Below are 22,200 nucleotides of genomic sequence, written 5' to 3' on the forward strand. Positions count from 1 at the left end.
TGTTCCCTAGCTTAGAAACAGAAAAGAGGACAAATAGAAAGGAGGAAAGGGAAAAATCCCTGATAATAAGCCCAAAGCAAACTTCAAATCCAAACCCATCCCTGCAAGCCAAAACTTAATTCTTTGGCTCTCAGACACTGCCTCCATCCCAGCTTCTGCCTGCTGGTATTAAGTGGCTCAACACCCTCAAGGGAAGAATTATGGGTCACCTTCCCTGGTCCTACCTCTTCTCATATTCCTCAACTCATGTGCCATGGCTTGGGGGGTGTTGCAGGTCCTGACCTGAGAAGATGGGGTGAAGAAGTGGGTGAAGGTGGAGGGCAGTGGCAGCTGCTGCAGCAGGCCATGGGGCAAGCAGGGTAGGGTAGAGAGCAGCATGTGGGACAGGGTAGAAGGTGAAGGGCCCAGGATGGATGGCTGAAGCAGGAATGATATGGATGAGATGGCTAGCAAGAAAGGTGGCAGGGTGGCCAGGGATGATTGAGTGAGTCAGGTGGGACAAGGAAATAGGAGTCAGATGGGGCTGGGGGATATGGTGCACTTGGGCAAGTGGCTGGGGATGAGAGTGGGGGTGAATGCCAATGGCAAGAGCTGCAGCTGCAGCATGATGTTTACCCAAATTTTCTATGTTTAACATTTTAATCCCTTTTGTAAAAAAATATCTACATATTGCTATTCAGTTTTTAAAAAGGCAGAAGTTAAAAAAGGTGATACAACATTTGTGAACAAGCGGAGAAATGAGTATGAAGAATTCATTTACCATTTCTAAGTTTTTTTTGTTTTGTTTTGTTTTGCGGGTCTGGGGATGGAACACAGGGGCATTCGACCTCCGAGCTACACCCCCTGCCCTATTTTTATTCTTTATTTTGAAACCGGGTCTCACTGAGTTGCAAAGGGCCTCACTAAGTAGCTGAGGCTGTCTGCGAACCATGATCCTCCGGTCTCAGCCTCCCAAATGTTGGGATTACAGGCGTGCGCCATCACGTCCGGCTCCTAAGTTTTTACGTCTAACTTCTAAACTGTGGGGCAAACCACAAATTAAAAAAAGATCACTTTCTATGAGTCTTTACCTTGTATTCTGATTGGGAAGAACAGGGAGAGATTAAAAAAGGAGGAAGAATGTTTCAGAAATCCTACTTAAAAGAGTATTGAGGTGAATGAGCCCTCATTTCCCAAAATGGTCTGAGTTGAAGGGGAGGTAGGAGAACCATAGGCTGCTTCAGATCAGAGAAAAGACATAAATTTAATCTAGCTCTGTGGACAAGATGGGTGATACCAATGCAAAAGTAACTGCGTGCTGCTGTACGGATCTACCTTAACCACAATCCTTCCTGGGGCCACAAAGGTGAATGGCAGGCCACGTTCCCACCCACTTCACTCTGTGGTCCAAGAGGTCAACCACTATGCGTGCAGTCTCAACATTTTAAGGAGTTAACCTGAGGGCAAAGCATGGCAGGCTTTTAGCTAACACTGTCAATATGGAGATATTACTTTGCTCAAGCACAGGGAGAAATCAACAATAGCTCCTTCTCAATAGATTTCAAAAGGAACACACCATATTCACCACCAGCAGCAACAATGAACAAAAGATTACCTCACTGCCACTCAGTCACTGTCTTATTTGTCCTAAGGTCCTCTGTTAATCCATTTACCTTTACAGATAATGGCCACTCAAGAATATTCTTGCCTGGTGTGGTGGTATGCACTTGTAATCCCAGCATTCAGGAGGCTGAGACCGGAGGATCTCAGTTTGCGGACAGCCTCAGCTACTTAGTGAGGCCCTCTGCAAATTAGGGAGACCCTGTTTCAAAATAAAGAATAAAAAAATAGGGCAGGCGGTGTAGCTCAGAGGTCAAATGCTCCTAGGCTCCATCTCCAGACACACACACACACACACACACACACACACACACACACAAAATATATATATATATATATATATATTCCTTACTCTCTGGTACTGTTATGCCTCCTATAACTGCCAAGAACTCCTGTGCCCTTTTCATTTCTTCTTTTTTTTTTCCTTTTTAAGTTTTATTTTATTTTTGAGGTACTGGGGATTAATCTGAGGTTCTTATACACTATCACTGAGCTATAACCTTAAAATTTTCCGTAAACATTTGTAGAAACCACTAATGAAGATATGTAGTCCTGTATTTTCTTTTTAGGATGTTTTAAAATCACTGATTCAATCATTCTATTTGAGATATGTCTATGTGAATTTTTTCCTGAGTCATTATATATATCCCAGACACGTGTCCATTTTATATGGGCAATATAATTTATTGACCTAAAATTCCCTTTTTATATGTATTCAAACAGTACTGATGTCCCTAATTTCCCTTTTCATTTCTTAAAGCATATTTGCTATCTAGAAAGATCTCTTTCCATTTGTAAGAAACTTTGCTAGTTCAATACCCAGAAAAGCTCAGAGTCACCCAATACTCTCCCAAATTTTTTTTTAGTGACTTGAAAGTTTAAGAAGAATCTAAATATGAGCTGTCACAGAAAAATTACTAAACAGAAGCTTCTTGGCAAAAACATCAAATTAATTAGCACCCTCAAACAATACAACTATTTGTCCCTTCCTAACACTTTTATTTAACCCTTAATGGTTAAATAAACTGAGGAAACCACTAATTTGGAATAGACAATTCCCTACTGTTTATATAGTATAAGCTTTGTAGGGTTTAGATGTGGATATAACAAAAATGCCCCACCCTCAACCTGAGTTAAGAAGAAAAGATTCATAAAGGATAAGCATTCACCAGATACACTCTAAGAACAACGACGTGTATGTCTCACCAGGACCTTTGATAATAACAGAAAACTCTCTTGCTGTTCTCTAATCACATAGATAGACAGACAGACGGACAGACAGAAAGATAGAGATGGAGAAGCAGATCAATGTGAGGGTGTGTGGTGTGCATGTCTGCATAGCATTTGATATTCTTGAACATCTGCTAAAGGAGAAGGAAAAATATCAATCAGTTACTATTCACTGAGAGCTTACATCATTCTCTCCAAAGGCTCTTTCCATAGTAATTGATTAATTATTCTCCAGTAAATGGCATGCTGGTCTAATTAACCTTATTGACTAGGATAGGAAAACCAGATGGCTCTGTAGCCTGGATAAGTAACAGAAAAGAGATTGCTATTTAACATTTAAATCAAGCACAGCTCTTATTTCTCTCTGACTTTCTGTTTCTAGAAGGGGAAAAAATATGATGGAACCACTTTATGATGAGCTCTCTAGAAGACCACTTCCAGCTGGGTGTGATGGCACAACCTATAATCTCAGTACTTGGGAAGGATTGCAGGTTTGAGGACAGCCTCATCAACATAGTGGGACTCTTAGCAACCTCGAAAGACCCTGTTTAAAAAAAAAGAAAAAGGACTTGGGTGTAGCTCAGAGGTAGAATGACCCTGGGTCCATTCCGTGTGTGTGTGTGTGTGTGTGTGTGTGTGTGTGTGTGTGTGTGTGACCATTGCCAGAAAATGGTTTTCTAATTAGTATAAAATTCATCTCTGATCATATAACTTATACTCAGTGTATACCATGAATATCCAAAGCAATCCCAAGCAAATTTCTTTGGAAATGAGAAAAGCCATACGTTTGTTTTGTGTTAAGAGAGATAGAATTCCATTGACTCCCAAGAAAAGCATATAAACATGTATAGCTGTAATATTAACACTGTTTTTCCATGTGAAGTTACATTGTTCTTGCTTGTTATTTCCATTGCATTAGACTCCTAGAACTATTTGGTTTATTAACATAAAAAATTAATTCTGAGTAGGAAACATTTTATTTATAAAGTAATATTCCAGGAGCCGGGTGTGGTGGGGCATACTTGTTTGTAATCCCAGCATTTGGGAGGCTGAGACAGGAGGATCATGGTTCCCAGGCAGCCTCAGCTACTTAGTGAGGTCCTTTGCAACTCAGTGAGACCCTGTTTCAAATATAGAATAAAAAATAGGGCTGGGGTGTAGCTCAGAGGTATAATGCCCCTGGGTTCCATGTTCCATCCCCAGTACCGCAAAATAAATAAATAAAAATAAAATAAAATAAAATAAATATTCCAAACTGGCATGATGGTACATACCTGTAAGATAAGATGAGACAGGAGGATCATAGGTTCAAGGCCAGCCTCAGCAACACAGTAAGACCCTTAGCAATGGATTGAAATCCTTAGCAACTTAACAAGACCCTAAAAAGAAATATTCCAACTAGGTGTGGTGGTGCATGCCTGTAATTCCAGTACTTGGGAGGCTGAGACAGAAAGATTGCATCACAGTTTTGTGGCTGGTCTCAGCAATTTAATGATACTCTCAGCAAGCTAGGAAAAGAGCTGGAGGTGTAGCTCAGAGGTAGAATGCCCCTGGGTTCAACAACAACAACAAAAAAGGTTGGGTGGATATCCTATAATGGCAGCCAACAATAGTCAATCAGGAAAGAAATTTTATTATTTTTATTTATTCTTTTTTTTGTGTGTGTGGTGAGACAGGAGAACTGTGGTTCGTAGTCAGCCTCAGCTACTTAGTGAGGCCTTTTGCAACTCAGTGAGACCCTGTTTCAAAAATAAAAAGACTAAAAAAATAGGGCTGGGGGTGTAGCTCAGAGATACAAATGCCCGTGGGTTCCATTCCCAGTACCGCAAAAAAACCAAAACCAAAAACAAATAAACAAACCAAACAGCCTTTAGTAGCCAGTTTTCCCTCTGTGGGCCTCAGTTTTAGTATGTGGAATCTGGGGAGTGGGGAGATGGCACCACTCACTGAAGACTATCTGTATTTATACTCTTCACTCAAAGGTCTCCAAGCATTCCAAGAAAAGAACATTATTTCATCCTTTTTCTCCAAAGTTTGAAGACACTCAGAAAAGACTGAGAGTCATATATCTAAGGAGGCTGGGCAAGTATAGAAGGAGAAGTTGAACCCTGTCTATATCTAACCCTGTTATATCTAACAGGGTTTCCAAGTGGGACCCACATTCCTACACAGGAGCTATGCATTCTAAGAGAACTTTGATATCATGTCACCAGATCATATAAATTCTACTTGTCCCTAAGAAAAAATCCAGGTTGTATAGTACTCTTTTTCAACCAAACCAGACCATCTCTAGCAGGCCTGTATATACTCTAAAATCTTTGTTTTCTAAGTTTCGTCCATCATTAAATGAACTAAAAGATGATCTAATCCAAAGGAAAAATCTTAATCCAGGATTGATAATAGCCTCTAAGTTCCAGGAATTCCATACATTTATTTTTACATTATTATTATATACTACTATTTTCCTGCGATGAAAGTTGATAGCTTTTAGATTTTCAAAGAGGTCCAGAGTTCAGAGAGTTAAAAATGGCTAATTTAATAAACAAGTAATTTTCACTCTATCTCTTCCCCTCTCTTTTTCTTGGATTGAATCCAGAAGTGCTCTACCACTCAGCTATATCCCCAGCCCTTTAATTTTTTTTTCTTATTTTGACACAGGGTCTCAATATGCTGCTAAGGCTGGCCTTAAACTTGCAATCTACCTTTTCTTTATGAAACAAAAAGTCAGTATCCAATACCTAGACAACACACACAAGGAGTTCCTCTGCTACAACATCTGTATTCAGCTTGTCCCTATCAGCCCATGGAGGACCATATCACCAGCTGATCCCAAAACAGTTGAGGAGGAGTGCACAGTCATAAGCAGGATCACTACTGAATTCAGTCCTGGTCTGGACCTACTACTGATTAGATCAGCCATTTCCAATTATTCTGGACCTGAGGTTCACATTGAGATGAAACCTATCCAACTATACCTAAAGGTCTCTCAGAGAACTTAAATACAATAGTGGGGGGGAAAGGCAAGGAGATGAAAAAAAAATTAGTCTAAAGTCACAAAACGAATCAAAGGATGGAATCTATGTGGAATTTTCTCCTATTAAAAGTATTTTTTTATTTCAGATAAAAGAGAATATAAAGCTGGGTGTGGTAGCTGAGTGTGGTGGCACACGCTTATAATCCCAGAATTCGGGAGGCTGAGACCGGAGGATTGTGGTTCACGGACAGCTTCAGCTACTCAGTGAGGCCCTCTGCAACTCAGTGAGACCCAGTTTCAAAATAAAGAATAAAGTGCTGGGTGTGGTGGCGCACACTTGTAATCCCCGCGCTTGGGAGGCGGAGACAGGAGGATCATAAGAGACCTGTTTCCAAATAAAAATATAAAAAATAGGTCTGGGAGTGTAGCCCGGAGGTAGAAGGGCTTCCAGAAACCCCAGTACCACAGAAAGAAAGAAAGAAAGAAAGAAAGAAAGAAAGAAAGAAAGAAAGAAAGAAAGAAAGAAAGAAAGAAAGAAAAGAGAGAGAGAGAGAGAGAGAGAGAGAGAGAGAGAGAGAGAGAGAGAGAATGAGAATATAGGGCAGGGGGTGTAGCTCGGAGGTCAAATACCCCTGGGTTCCATCCCCAGACCCGCAAAAAAAAAAAAAAAAAAAAAAGAAAGCTGGGCATGGTGGTGCACACTTGTAATCCCCGGGCTTGGGAGGCTGAAACAGGAGGACTGTGCAGGTTCGAAGCCAGCCTGAACTGAAACAGGAGGACTGTGCAGGTTCGAAGCCAGCCTCAGCTACTTAATGAGGCTCTCAGCAACTTAGACCCCGTTTTCAAATAAAATATAAAAATAGGTCTGGGAGTGTTGCCTGGAGGTAGAAAGCCTCTGGGTTCCATTCCCAGTAACACACACACACACACACACACACACACACACACACACACACACACACATACACGACATGTTCCCAAGTGGGCACCACCAGGACAGCATGCATGGAGTTCTTTTTTAATTTTTTTTTTTTTTTTTTTTTTTTTGTGGTACTGGGGATGAAACCCAGAGGCTTTCTACTTCCAGGCTATACTCCCAGACCTATTTTATATTTTATTTGGAAACAGGGTCTCACTAAGTTGCTGAGAGCCTTACTCAGTAGCTGAGGCTGGCTTTGAACCTGTGCGATCCTCCTTGTCTCAGCCTCCAAGCGCAGGGATTACAAGCGTGCGCCACCACGCCCAGCCTGGAGTTCTTTCTTAAAAAGAAAAGTTTGTAACCTTCAGAGTGCTTTTCTGGCCTGAGAACCCTTAACTGGTCCATTCCTATACCTCTGTTCTACTCATGTACCATCAGCACAGGGAGGCCAGGATATATATTCAAGGCCAGTCTGTTGGGATAACGGGTAGAAGTCAGCTCTTTAGGGGCTGGAACAGGATGATTTCATTATCATGATTTGGGGAGCCTGCCATCTGTCAAGTTAAATGATTCATGTAGATTCCAGTACTCAGATACTCCAATGCTCAATCTTTTCAAGAAAACATACTTTCTTTCCTTCCCCATCCCTCTTTAAGTAAGATGTATCCAGCCTAGCATTAGGTGAGACTAAAACAAGGGAAATGTTTTAAATGATCAGGCTGTTCATTTCCAGGCACCTGTGCCTCTAGTCTAAAAGGCTGACTTTTCAAAAGCCTAAGCCTCTCTACTGGACTCACAATCTAAGACAAGAGCCATTTAAGGAATTGTGAAAGAAAGGGAACAAAAGCTGAATGCTGTGTGCCAGAAAAGTTAGCAGTGGAACGCTGATATTCCACTGTAGTTCTATAAGAAACTGGCTCACTGAGGGTATAGAGAAATGTGTAACCTAGAAGAGAGAATACACCTAGTCATGAGGCTTCAGGGAGAAACAAACACACAAAATCCAAAGATATAATATGAAGTGAAAGCAAGGAAAATTGCAAGAACAGAAAGTGAGCAAGACTAAAAGAATGTTTAGCCGGGTGTGGTGGTGCAAACTTGTAATCCCAGTACTTGTGAGGCTGAGGCAGGAAGAGCACAGGTTGATGGCCAGCCTCAGCAAAATAGGACTTGGGGTGTAGCTCGGAGAAAGAATGCCCCAGGGTTCCATCTCTAGCAACACACACACACACACACACACACACACACACACACACACACACACACTCCAGTTTAAGTTACTGGGGCTGGTATGCCTGCTTAGGAGACTGAGGTGGGAGGATCACTTGGCCCAGGAGTTAGGGGCCAGCCTGACCAACATAAAACAGAGAAACATTAAAGTATTTGTTGAGATTGTTTCTGCCGATACTCAGCTAACCTAATGTCATCTGTCACCTAATCTAATGGTTTAAGTTATTAAACTTGAATAATGAAAATATTATACTAGAGCCAGGCATAGTGGTGCATCTTTGTAATCCCAGCATTCGGGAGGCTGAGACCCAAGGATCACGGTTCGCAGACAGCCTCAGCTTCTTAGTGAGGCCCTTTGCAACTCACTGAGACCCTGTTTCAAAATAAAGAATAAGCCAGGCGTGGTGGCGCACGCTTGTAATCCCTGCGCTTGGGAGGCTGAAACAGGAGGATTGCACAGCTTCGAAGCCAGCCTCAGCTACTTAGTGAGGCTTTTAGCAACTTAATGAGACCCTGTTTCCAAATAAAATATAAAAAAGGTCTGGGAGTATAGCCCGGAGGTAGAAAGCCTCTGGGTTCCACCCCTAGTACCACCAAAAAAAAAAAAAAAAAGAATAAAAAATAGGACAAGGGTTGTAGCTCAGAAGTCGAATGCCCTTGGGTTCCATCCCCAGACCCGCAAAAAACAAAACAAACAAACAAACAAACAAACAAACAAACAAAACTAGAAACAAACTATGTATTTAGAGCCAAAAGTAAGGATGACAGACTGTATGTAGGATTGTGAATGAAAATCTCAAAGAATGTGTGTCTGGCGAGGTCATGTCCTTGTGTCTATTGTGGCGTCAGACACACTGTGAATGCTCAGTAAACGTATGCTTTCATCTTTTAAAAGGTGGAGGGTAAAAAAGGCATGAAGTCAGGAATCATTCAGCTGGAGCTGGGAAAAAACAACTTTACTCATCTATGAATTAGTGATAAACCATGAAGCTAAATATATGAAAAAAAATCTCACTGAATGAAATACAGAAGTTTCAAACTGGTGACTCTGGAGGAGAAGAGGTATAGTACAGATTTGTTTTATCCATACAATAAAATATAAATTTACTGCAATTACAAATAAGAAGGCTTTACATACAAGCCTATCTTTCTCTTTAAGAAAATCAGAGCCTTGGCAACACAGAGGTGCCCATAGCAATGGACTGAAGCTGAGCAGAGGCCGTGCCATTTGGATGGATGAACTGGGCTCTCCAGCTAGCCAGGTCCCACCATTCCTAACTGTGCACTCCCAGACTAGTTCACTCATTTTTGCAGCTCGCGTACTTCTAATCACATCAAGTTATGATCATCATACAGTGAAAAGTGCTCTCTCTACTAAGAGCTCAAACATCTGATTCCTAGTTCTGACTCAGCTACAGAGTTGTATATGTGGTGACATATTACCGAATCTTTAAGAATCTCAGTTTCCTCATCTGCGAAAGGAAGAATCTGAGCCGGGCGTTGGTGACATACTCCTATAATCCCAGGACTTGGGAAGCAGGAGAACTGCAAATTCACAGCCATCCTCAGCAACTTAGCAAGACCTTCTACAACTTAGTGAGATTCTGTTTCAAAATGAAAATAGTAAAATGGGGCTGGAAGTGCAGCTCAGAGGTAGAATGCCTCTGGGTTCAATCTCCAGTACTACCAAAAAAAAAAAAAAAAAAAGTGAAGTAAGAGTGTACAAAATGATCCCTATTAGCTCTGTGATTAGAATTCACCTACAGTGGGGGCAAAAACATGCAGAAGACACAAAGTCTTACTTCATACTTTATTCAGAGTCTAATTTCTTGAAAAGTTCATTTCATTTTGAAACTAATGAACTGCCCCAGTGAACCTAGTGATAGCCTAAAAGGAAGCACAGACACTCTGGTCCAATATCTGAATCCATCTGTGCAGCTTGATTAACCCTTTGTAACTAAAAGCCAGAAGGCTGCCTCAGATAGATGGGATTATTTACTGCTTTTCTTGTACATGTTCATTCCTATCATGAAAATTCTCAGCTTCTTCTCTACAATGGTTATCCAGCTTATGACTAAATAAAGAGTTGCAGAAAACAGAGCCTCAGGCTATAGGCATCTCAGAGTATACACAAATATAAGGACCAACTGGGTATTGTGGTGCATGCCTGTATCCTAGCTACTTAAGAGGCTGAGGCAGAAGCATATCAAGTTCAAGGACAGCATGGCCAACATAGCAAGTCCCTCCTCCCATCCCCATCATATAAAAATGAAGACCAATATAAAGAAAAGGTAGACCATGCAGATCATACTGAACTGTGGTAGATGCTGTTTAGTCCTGTGTGTGAAAAGTCCAGGACTGGGATATATTTGAGCTCTTGTGCAACACTTAAAAAACTATAGCTTCAGCTAGGCGTGATGGCACATGCCTGTCAGCTCAGTATTTGGTAGGCTGAGACAGGAGGATTGAAGGTTCAAGGACAGTCTCAGCAAGCAGTGAGGCTCTCCTCAACCTAGTGAGACCCTGTTTCAAAACAAAAACAGGGATGGGGGTGTAGCTCAGAGGTAGACTGCCCCTGGGCATTCAACCCCAGTGACAGACAGACAGACAGAAAGACACACACACACACACACACACACACACACACACACACACACACACATAGCTTTAATGCAAATCCATTATTTAATTCATCCTCCCCAAAGTCCCTGCAAGTTGAACAGGAAAAGTATTTATCAATTCCGATTTGAAGTTGGAGGACCATTACACCTAGAAAGCTGAATACCATGCAATGATCTAAGCACTAAAGATTTATTTCAACAAATATATACTTTGCTCTCACTGGATATCAGAATTTAGAGAAAAGACAATAATAGATTAGCTATATTTCTTTTTTCTCTGAGCTGCCCTCTCATCTCTATTTTATTTTGAAACAGTCTCACTAAATTGCTGAGGGCCTCACTAAGTTGGTGAGGCTAGTCTTGAACCTGTAATCCTCCTATCTCACCCTCCCAAGTACTGGGTTACAGGCCTGTGGCACCACAGCTGGCTAAAAGACTATGGCTTTTTTTTTTTTTTTTTTTTTTGTACTGGGGATTGAACTCAGGGGCACTCTACTTCTGAGCTATACCCCTGGACCTTTTTATTTAAATTTTGAAACAAGGTCTTACTAAGTTGCTAGAGTTGGTCTTGAAACCTAAAATCCACCTGTCTCAAACAAGCTGAGAGTGCTGGTGCATGCCTGTAATTCCATTACTTTGTAGGCTGAGACAGGAGGATTTTCAGGTTCAAGTCCAGCCTCAACAACTTATACCTTTTTTTTTTTGAGGTACTAGTGATTGAAACCAAGGATATTCTATCTCCGAGCTACACCCCCATCCCTATTCTTTTATTCTTTATTTTGAAACAAGGTCTCACTAAATTGTGGAGGGTCTCATAAAGTAGCTGAGGCTGGCTGTGAACCTGGATCCTTCTGTCTCTGCCTCCCAAATACTAGGATTATAAGCACACACCACACTCAGCTAAGCCAATTATTTTTCATAGCAGACAATCATCTTTTCTGTTGTGAATATGATTGGCTCATCTCTAGAAACAAATTGCCTACAGTATCAAATAGGCAAATAATAACAAAGTCATTTAGGTGGTATGGCCTCTCCTGAAGACAACATTTATTTAACTGAGGCCATCTAGTGGTCTCCAGTGCAAATCTCTACTAGTAGGACCTAGGACTTCACTGGAGTATAAATTTTGAATTTGGACATATATTCTCTAACTATAAAGAGGGAAACCTCTGTCTTGGAAAACTTAAAAAAAAATATCATTGAGCCAGGCATGGTGGCGCATGCTTGTAATCCCTGCGCTTGGGAGGCTGAGACAGGAGGATCACACAGGTTCAAAGCCAGCCTCAGCTACTTAGTGAGGCTCTCAGCAACTTAGTGAGACCCTGTTTCCAAATAAAATATAAAATAGGGCTGGGAGTGTAGCCTGGAGGTAGAAAGCCTCTGGGTTCCACCCTCAGTACCACACACAAAACAATATATTCTCATCTATCAACATGCAATTCAATTCAACAAGTGTTTGTTCTGCTCTTGATACATATACTAATCCTTGAACTATATTAGGGAGTTTCTAACAACCTTAGTCTAGGAAGAAAAATCCAAATTTCTTGCCTCTAAAAAGCCAGCTTTGGCCAGGCATGGTGGCACACGCTTGTAATCCCAGCACTTGGGAAGATGAGATAAGAGGATTGCACAGGTTTGAAGCCAGCCTCAGCTACTTAGTGAGGTTCTCAGCCACTTAGTGAGACCCTGTTTCCAAATAAAATACAAAATAGTCTGGGAGTATAGCCTGGACATAAACACCCCTGGGTTCCACCCCCAGTACCACCAAAAAAAAAAAAAAAAAAAAAAAAAAAAAGCCGGCTTTTGGAACTTTTCATTTTATGTTTATTTTATGCCTCTTACCTCAAAATAACTCTAAAGAGGTATGGGACAGCCTGTGAGAATGGTATGTACAAATCTAACATAGTTGTTGGGTCCAAAGATGAGAATACCAAGCACTAGCAAAAGACTAGAGTTTTTCTTTTTCTCCAATCTGGATGTTAAGTTGCAATAAAATTGGTTATCCTTGAGAAGAAAAAAAAACTATTTATTTGATCAATCTTTCCCTATATTTGTTTTTACTCAGATAAGTTACTCAGACAACCCCAACTAGTCACTGAAACCCATTTCAGAAATTCTATGGCCAAACAGAGTGCAAGAATGCCAAGTATGTTTTTAAACTGCCAGCTTTAGATCAACATCAGTATCCCATTCCCTGTGGCACTGAGAAAAGGCTGGAAACTCACAGCGTGAGCTCTCCATTCCCAGTTGTGATTCTGGCGGTAAAAACAAATAGAGCAGCACCTGGCTCTCTCTCAAACAAAGCCACTTAGACCATTTCATCCAAGAAAAAGATATCCTCTTGAGCCGGGCGTGGTGGTGCACGCTTGTCATCCCCGCACTTGGGAGGCAGAGACAGGAGGATCGTGCAGGTTTGAAGCCAGCCTCGCTGGCTTAAGAGACCCTGTTTCCAAATAAAAATATAAAATAGGTCTGGGATTGTAGCCCGGAGGTAGAAGGGTTTCCAGGAACCCCAGTACCACCAAAAAAAAAAAAAAAAAAAAAAAGTCCTCTCAAAAGGCCATTTGAGATACATATATCTTGGATGGTACTCTTAACAGTGTTTGATTCACCACTACATTTTTTTTTTTTTTTTTTGCAGGCCTGGAGATGGAACCCAGGGGCATTTTACCTCCGAGCTACACCCCCTGCCCTATTTTTTATTCTTTATTTTGAAACCGGGTCTCACTGAGTTGCAGAGGGCCTCACTAAGTAGCTGAGGCTGTCCGTGAACCGCAATCCTCTGGTCTTAGCCTCCCGAATGCTGGGATTACAAGTGTGTGCCACCACGCCCGGCTACCACTGCATTTTAATGATACAAAAAAAAAAAAAAAAAAAAAAACCACAGTAAAACTGTCTCTCAGTGGTAGACTATCTTCCATGGATTACTTCGTTTTTTGGAACTGGTACATTCTTAGAACTAAATCTGTTAAAAAAAATGTGGCAAAACTGGGTTGCTCGGATCCATGCTGTAGGTAGCTTTGTTTATAATGTGTGCCTCCTAGGTACACATTACCTAGGTACCTCTCTGGCAACTTAGATAAAGAAACTCACTATAAAACCAGAAAGTATCTAGATATTTGCTGCTGGTCCTCAATGTTTCTAGTGGACAATGTGCTGTAGAGAAAGAGATCAGTACACAAGGGTGCAGGGAGGCAATAGGTAGAAGGCACTTACCTGGTCACGGTCTCCTGCAAAACAGCAGCTTTTCATGGTGCATGAGTTGAAGTATCCCTGATTGTCAAACTGGAATACAGGCAGGCGGGAGTGAATGTCATAAAGCACAGGGGGCAGGCGACGCCGCAAGGCCAAGAGCTGGGTCCCATTGCTGTTGAATCGCACACTCATGGCACTTTGGAGGGATAGGTTGCCACCGTAGCGCAAGAGAGAACTGGAAAGCAGAAAGCACAGGGATCAGGCAGGCTGGACAAAACCTGAAAAACATACTTAATTTATCTCTTTATATATGCCCAGGACTGCCTTTTAAGCTTGTATATAATCATTCCAGCAAAAGAATATTTCTATAGAGTAGTTAGAACATAGGTGGGCATGCCTGGGATTACACATGCCTGTAATCCTAGCACTTGGGAGGCTGAAACAGGAAGGCTGCAGATTTGAAGCCAGCCTCAGCAATTCAGTGAGGCTCTCAGTAACTTAGCAAGATCCTGTTTCCAAATTAAAAAAAAAAAATAGGGTTGGGGGTTTAGCTTGGCAGTAGAATGTCACTAGGTTTATTCTCCAGTAACATACACACACACACACACACACATACACACACACACACACACACACACACGTACACACAAAGTAAGAAGGTAATAATGAGGATAAGAATTGATCCTTGGTAGTCAGGCGTGGTGGTACATGCTTATAATCCCAGCGCTTGGGAGGCTGAGACAGGATGATCGCATGGGTTCGAAGCTAGCCTCAGCTACTTAGTGAGGATCTCAGCAACTTAGTGAGACCCTGTTTCCAAAAAAAGTATTTAAAAAGGTCTGGGAGTATAGCCCAGAGGTAGAAAAGCCCCTGGGTTCCACCCCCAGGACCACAAAAAAAAAAAAAAAAAAAAAGAATTGATCCTTGGTAGCCAGGCATGGTGATGCAAACCTATAATCCCAGTACACCGAGAGGCTGAGACAGGAAGATCACAGGTTCAAGGAGAGCCTTGGCAAGTAGTGAGATCATGTTTCAAAGTTGAAATAAAAAATAATATAAGTAAAATAGGGTTGGGGGGTATAACTTAAGAAGTAGAATGTGGGGAAGATGGCGACTGAGAAAAACAGTGTTTATGAGTTCTGCTAACAATCGATCTCCATTGCCACAAAATCAGCAATTTGATAGCCAGAAAACACCATCAGCAGAGAAATAAAAACTGTAAATACAAGGGACAGAGAAAAAGAAGGCTAGGAGAACAACCTGAGACCAGAAAAGAAACCAGCCCACATTGAGGCGGTGGAGCCATGCTGGGACCATAATGCCTCGCAGCATCAGGCTCCAGAGAAGAAAGGGACTCAGAACGGAGCTCAAACCAGGAAAGAAATACGCCAGCCTCATGGCTGAGGGTGCAGCAACAGCGCCATATTGTCAGCAGGGGCGGCGAGTTCACTGCGCCCGCGAGAGCTCCAGATCAGCGCACTCAACAACCCACCAGGCTCCAGAGAAGAAAGGTAAACAAGAAGCTGAAGTGAGCAGCTGTGGATCATTCGGGTATAATTCAGCAGTTTTTTAAGTGCAAAGAACGTCTAAAACTCCCAGTGGTCAAGCTCATCACGGCCTCCAGGGACTCAGAATGGAGCTCAAAACCAGAAAGAAATACACCAGCCTCACGCCTGCCGGGGGCAAGGCAGCAGCGCCTTATTGCCAGAGGCGGCAGCGAGTTCACCGCACCTATGACAGCTCCAGCTCAGCGCACTCAATAACCATAAATGAAATTGTGTCCCCTAAAGGAGAAATCCCAGTACGGCACCGCGTTTTTTTATTCACCCACACAGGCCTCCATTTCCTGTGCACACCCCTAGGAACTTGCGCAGCTTTGAAAATTTCCCTAGGTCTGAGATTTTGCAGTCCAACCCAGTGAAGGAGTTGCAGTGGCAGAGATATCACACCCTAGTCGCAGCTCCCCATGGGAAAACACCCAGCCTGGTACCCCCATGGTCTCACGCAGCCTCGATTACCTGGGTCTGAGACTTTGCAATACAACCCAGTAAAGGAGTAGTGGTGACTGAGATTACCACAGACTCGAGATCCAGAGCACCCTAAGTGAAGTCGTAGTGACCCAGGGAAGAACCCAGAGAAGGCACAAACTTATGAAATCATGGGAAAGAGGAATAACAATGGAGCAATGAATGCCCATAACCCCACAACATCAGAACCTGATAACACAGAAATTCAGAGATCTCCAGAAGATCAAATCAGGAATACAACTGTAGAAATAACACAGGACTTTAGAAAATAATTTAGAGAGAGTCTAAATGAAATAAAGGGTGTAATCATTGAAGTAAAGGCATCAATTCAAACTATAAACAACTGATTAGACCACATTGAGAATAGAATCTCGTTCCTAGAAGATATCACTCCAAAAATGAACACATAGTTTACAATTTAGAAAAAAAAAAATCCGACAGCAGGAATTTGACATTGAAAAAATATGGGCCCATTCTAAGAGAGCTAACCTAAGAATAATTGGAATAGAGGAGGGAAAAGAAGGTGAAACCAAAGGGATCAATAATTAACATATTCCAAACTCTTAAAGAAAACAATTTCCAGCCAAAAAATTTCTACCCAGCAAAACTATCAAATAAGATGGGGAAATAAGAAGCTTCCATGACAAACAGAAACTGAAGGAATTTATATCTTCAAAACCAGCGCTAGAGAAAACACTCAAGGAGATTAACTATAAAGAAGAAATAGGTAATACATGCCAGAACCAAAGAAACAAGATTTTCCATCCTGCAGACAATGAAGAGAAGAAGAATAAACAGTATCTCAAACAGAAATAAAATCTTAACATGTTAGGAATTAAAAATTATCTCTCAATAATCACACTGAATGTAAATGGTCTCAACTCCCCAATAAAAAGACATAAAGTGCCTAAATGGATTAAAAACCAGAATCCATCCATCTTCTCCTTACAAGAAACTCACCTTACAAGTAAAGATAGGAACAAACTCAAGGTAAAGGGCTGGAGCAAGGTAATCCATGCTAACGGAACTCGAAGGCAAGCAGGAGTAGCAACTATGATATCAGACAAGTTAGACTTCAAACCCAAACTTATTAGAAGAGACAAAGAAGCTCATATTTTACTGGTAAAAGGAATAATCCAGCAAGAGGAAATAATAATAATCAGCTTATATGCCCCAAACATAGGTACAGCTACTTTTGTAAATCAAACTCTTTGTGACATGAAGTCACACATAAATCCCAATACAATAATACTGGGAGACTTCAACACACCTCTCACAATACTAGACCGATCTTCCAGACAAAGGGTCAGTAAACATACCTCAGAACTAAAGAACACCATTAATCAAATGGACCTGTTGGACACATATAGAATATTTCACCCAATTACAGCGGAGTTTGCATTTTTCTTAGCTGCTCACGGAACCTTCCCCAAAATAGATCACATCTTGAGACACAAAATGAGCATCAGCAAATTCAAAAAATGTTACATACTTCCCTGTGTCACTTCAGATCATAATGGAATGAAACTAGAAATCAACTATAAGAAGACCCAGAGAAACAATATAAACATGTGGAGACTGAACACCACACTTCTGAATGAAGAATGGGTCATAGAAGATGTAAGAGGTGAAATCAAGAAATTTCTAGAAACAAAAGAAAATAAAGATACAACATATCAAAACCTCTGGGACACTTTGAAGGCAGTATTAAGAGGAAAATTTACAGCACTGAGTGCTCACATAAGAAAAACAGAAAGTCTTCAAATAAATAACCTAACGACACACCTCAAAGCCCTTGAAAAGCAGAAAAAAACTGAACCCCAAAGCCAGTAGAAGACAGGAAATTATTAAAATTAGAGCAGAGCCAGGTGTGGTGGCGCACGCTTGTAATCCCCGCGCTTGAGAGGCGGAGACAGGAGGATCGCACTGGTTTGGAGCCAGCCTCGCTGGCTTAAGAGACCCTGTTTCCAAATAAAAAGTATAAAAAATAGGTCTGGGAGTGTAGCCTGGAGGTAGAAGGGCTTCCAGGAACCCCAGTACCACCAACACACACACACACACACACACACACACACACACACACACACACACACCAAAAAAAAAATTAGAGCAGAAATTAACAAAGTAGAGAATAACAAAACCAAAAGCTCGTTTCTTGAAAAAATTAACAAGATAGATAAACCACTAGCCAGCCTAACTAAAAAAAAGAATCAACCCAAATTATGAAGATAAGAGATGAAAAAGGATACATTACTACAGACAGGGTAGAAATCCAGAGGATTATCAGAAACTACTTTGAAAAACTATACTCCAACAAAATGGAAAATCTGGAGGAAATTGACAGCTTCCTAGATAAATACAACCTTCCTAAACCGAGTCAAGAAGATATAGAACACTTAAACCAATCAATAACAATCAAAGAGATTAAAACAGCAATAAAGAGCTTACCATGAAAGAAAAGCCCAGGACCAGATGGTTTTCCAAGTTAATTCTATAAAAACCTTTATAGAAGAGCTAACCCCAATACTCCTCAAACTCTTTCATGAAATAGAAAAAAGTGGGACTCTCCCAAATACATTCTATGAAGCCAACATCACACGAATACCCAAACCGAATAAAGACAGTTCAAGGAAGGAAAACTACAGGTCTATATCTCTGATGAACTTGGATGCAAAACTATTAAACAAAATACTAGCAACACACATTCAAAACCACATCAAGAAAATCATACACCATGACCAGGTAGGGTTCATCCCAGGGATGCAAGGATGGTTCGACATATGAAAATCAATCCATGTAATTCACCATATAAACAAAATCAAAGACAAAAATCACATGATCATTTCAATGGACGCTGAAAAAGCATTTAATAAAATCCAACATCCATTTATGATAAAAACACTGCAGAGAATTGGAATAGAAGGAACATATCTCAACATCATAAAGGCAATCTACAATAAGCCTACTGCCAATATCATATTAAATGGGGAAAAACTTCGAGAATTCCCCCTAAAAACAGGCACGAGACAAGGATGTCCATTATCACCACTTCTCTTCAATATAGTACTAGAGACTCTAGCCAGAGCAATAAGGCAATAAAAGGAAATCCTTTCACTATTTGCAGATGACATGATACTAGAGAAAATCCAACAAACTCGATATTGCCACCGGCAGCGGCAGCAGCAGTGAATTCACCGAGTCCAGTACAGCTACATCTGCGTACTCAAGAACAGTGAGTCAAATTGCGGGCCACAGAGGAGAAATCGCAGTATTGTGCCTCTTGGGACTTGACCCAGTGAGGGAGTGGTGGTGGCAGAGATATCACACCATAGGAGAACGTGCAACCTGGCACCCCCCATAGTTTAAAGCAGCCTCTATCGACTCCTTGGGTCGGAGACTCTGTGATACAACCCAGTAAAGGAGTAGTGGGGTCTGAGATAATACAGACTCGAGATCCAGAGCACCTTAAGTGAAGCCATAGTGACCCAAGGGAAGAACCCAGAGAAGGCACAAACCTCCGAAATCATGGGAAAGAGGAATAACACTGGAGTAATGAATGTGCACAACCCCACAACATCAGAACCTGATAAAACAGAAAATCAGAGATTTCTAGAAGATCAAATCAGGAAAATAACTGTAGAAATAATAGAGGTGCTTCGAAAAGAACTCAGAGAGAGCCAAAAAGAGATAAAGGATGCAATTAATGAAGTAAAGGCCTCAATTCAAAGCACAAACAACCGATTAGACCACATGGAGAACAGAATCTCGCTCTTAGAAGATGAGCAATCCAAAAATGAATGCATAGTTTCTAATCTAGAAAAAGATATCCAACAGCAGGAATCTGACATTGAAGAAATATGGGCCCATCTTAAGAGAGCTAACCTAAGAATAATTGGAATAGAGGAGGGAAAAGAAAGTGATACCAAAGGGATCAACAATCTCTTCAAGGAAGTAATAGCAGAAAATTTTCCAAATATAGAGCAAGAGGTTGATACACAGATCCAGGAAACTTATAGAACTCCCTTTAGACAGGATCCGAGAAGAGGATCCCCACGCCACATCATTGTCAAAATGACCAATGTGGAAGCCAAGCAGAGAATCTTAAAGGCAACAAAAACAAAGGGCCAACTGACATTCAGAGGCAAACCAATTAGAATCACTCCAGACTTCCCAAACCAAGTCATGAGAGCCAGAAGGGCTTGGAGTAACATATTCCAAACTCTGAAAGAAAACAACTTCCAGCCAAAAATTTCCTATCCAGCAAAACTTTCTATCAAATTAGATGGAGAAATAAGAAGCTTCCATGACAAACAGAAACTGAAGGAATTTATGTCTTCAAAACCAGCGCTAGAGAAAATACTCAAAGAGATTAACTACAAAGAAGAAATAGGTAACACTCACCAGAACCAGAGAAACAAGAGTTTCCATCCAACAGACAACTAAGATTGGTTATCTGTGGAGATTCATTATTTATGTAGTCTTTTACCTATCTCTAAGTTGTATTGTTTGCCTTTATTGTTGTTAATTTTTAGGATTTCTAGTTGGAATATTAATATACCCTCAGATATAGCATTTGGAAATATTTTATCCAATTCTATTAGTAACTTTTAACTCTGTTTACATTGTCTTTGGATATACAATATTTTCTTTTATTTTTTAGGGAGTTTGTATATTCTTCTGTTGCCTGTGCCATTGAAATCATATCCGAGAAATCACTGCCAATTTCAATGTTGTGAGGTTTTATGACCCAGATTTTCTCCTAAAAGTTTATAGTCTTAAGATTTATATTTAGGTCTTTTATCTATTTTGAGTTAATACTTGTATATGGGATTAGGTAAAGGTCCAATTTTATTCTTTTCCATGTAATTATTATGTTACAACAATATTTAGTTAAAAGATTATTATTTCCACCACCAAATGTTCGTGGAAACCTTGTCAAAAATAACTTGACAATATAGGGAAGAATTTAGCTCTAGGCTTGTATTTAACTCCAATGGTCTATATATCTGCCTTTAGAACAGTACTACACTGTTTCAATTATTGTAGCTTTATATGGTTTGAAATCAGAAAATATATATCTGCTAGCTTTGTTCTCTTTCAAGATCGTTTTGGGTATCTAGAATTCATATTCCATATTAGGATAGATTTTTTTCTGAAAAATAAATATATAAATATATGATAGTTTCACCTAAAAAAAAAACAGAAAAAAATATGCTCTAGTAAGAAAGAAAGCAAAAAGAAATATTGAAATGCTATCTTTAAATCATCAAACGCTTGGTATCAGACAAATGAAACTGTTATGTGAGATTATCATTTTTAATTTTGGATAAATTGCTATAATACTAGATGTCAACCACTAAGCCAAGCATGGGAAGGAGGGATGGGGAGAGAATGGGGTGGGGATCGGGTGGGGGCTGACTGGGCGATGTGTGCATGTATGTCTACAAAAGTTTGTATCCCACTATGATGTATGAATACAGTGCACCAATAAAATAAAATTAAAACAACAACAACAAAAAAAAAGAAAATCCAACAAACTCAACCAAAAGGCTTATAGAACTGATCAACAAATTCAGCAAAGTGTCTGGATACAAAATCAATCTTAAAAAATGAGAAGCATTCCTGTACACCAACCATAAATCCACTGAAAAAGAAATTCAGAAAACACTTCCACTGAGGATCTCCCACAAAAAAAATAAAATACTTAGGAATAAACTTGACCAAGGAGGTAAAAGATCTCTACAAAGAAAATTATAAAACATTGAAATAAGAAATCGAAGAAGATCTTAGAAGATGGAAAGATCTTCCATGTTCATGGATTGGCAGAATAAATATCTTTAAAATGGCCATCCTCTCAAAAGTGATCTACAGATTCAATGCAATGCCCATTAAACTACCTCACAGAAGAAAAATCAGTCCTTCCTTAAGTTTATTTGGAATAACAAAAAGCCAAGAACAGTCAAAGTAGTTCTCAGAAACAAAAACCATGAAGGAGGAATCACAATACCTGACTTTATAAACTATACTACAAAGCCACTGTAATAAAAACAGCATGGTACTGTCACAAAAACAGATACATAAACCAATAGAGCAGAATAGAAGACCCAGAAACAAGTTCACACACTTTCAGCCAATTGATTTTTGAAAAAGGGGCCAAAAACATACACTGGAAAAAAGATAGCCTGTTCAACAAATGGTGTTGGCAAAACTGTTTAACCATATGCAGAAAATTGGAAATTAATCCCACTTTCTCATCCTGCACAAGAGTGAATTCAAGATGGATCAGAGACTTGGAAATAAAACCAGAGACCTTGAAGCTCCTTGAAGAGGGCATAGATCCAACACTGCAACACACAGGCACCAGATAAACACTTTCTCAACAAGACCCCAAAGGCCCAACAATTT

The 22,200-nt window shown here is 40.4% G+C and overlaps 1 protein-coding gene across 3 annotated transcripts in view; it reads right to left on the reverse strand.

Moving 5' to 3' along the window:
- DCAF5 (DDB1 and CUL4 associated factor 5) overlaps positions 1-22,200 on the reverse strand; it is a gene marked incomplete at both ends in the record, with an annotated part of 134,937 nt that overhangs the window by 44,682 nt on the left and 68,055 nt on the right. For 2 of the 3 annotated variants that reach the window (XM_080707414.1, XM_080707413.1), the window contains one exon: positions 13,790-14,003. In XM_080707414.1, coding sequence (XP_080563540.1) covers positions 13,790-14,003 — 214 coding nt within the window. Of the gene's footprint in view, positions 1-12,741; positions 12,829-13,789; positions 14,004-22,200 lie in introns of those variants that run through there. The other variant, XM_080707415.1, reaches the window with a different exon arrangement.

Source organism: Muscardinus avellanarius, assembly GCF_963383645.1.
Source record: "Muscardinus avellanarius genome assembly, chromosome: 12".
In the NCBI taxonomy this organism is placed as follows: Eukaryota; Metazoa; Chordata; class Mammalia; order Rodentia; family Gliridae; genus Muscardinus; species Muscardinus avellanarius.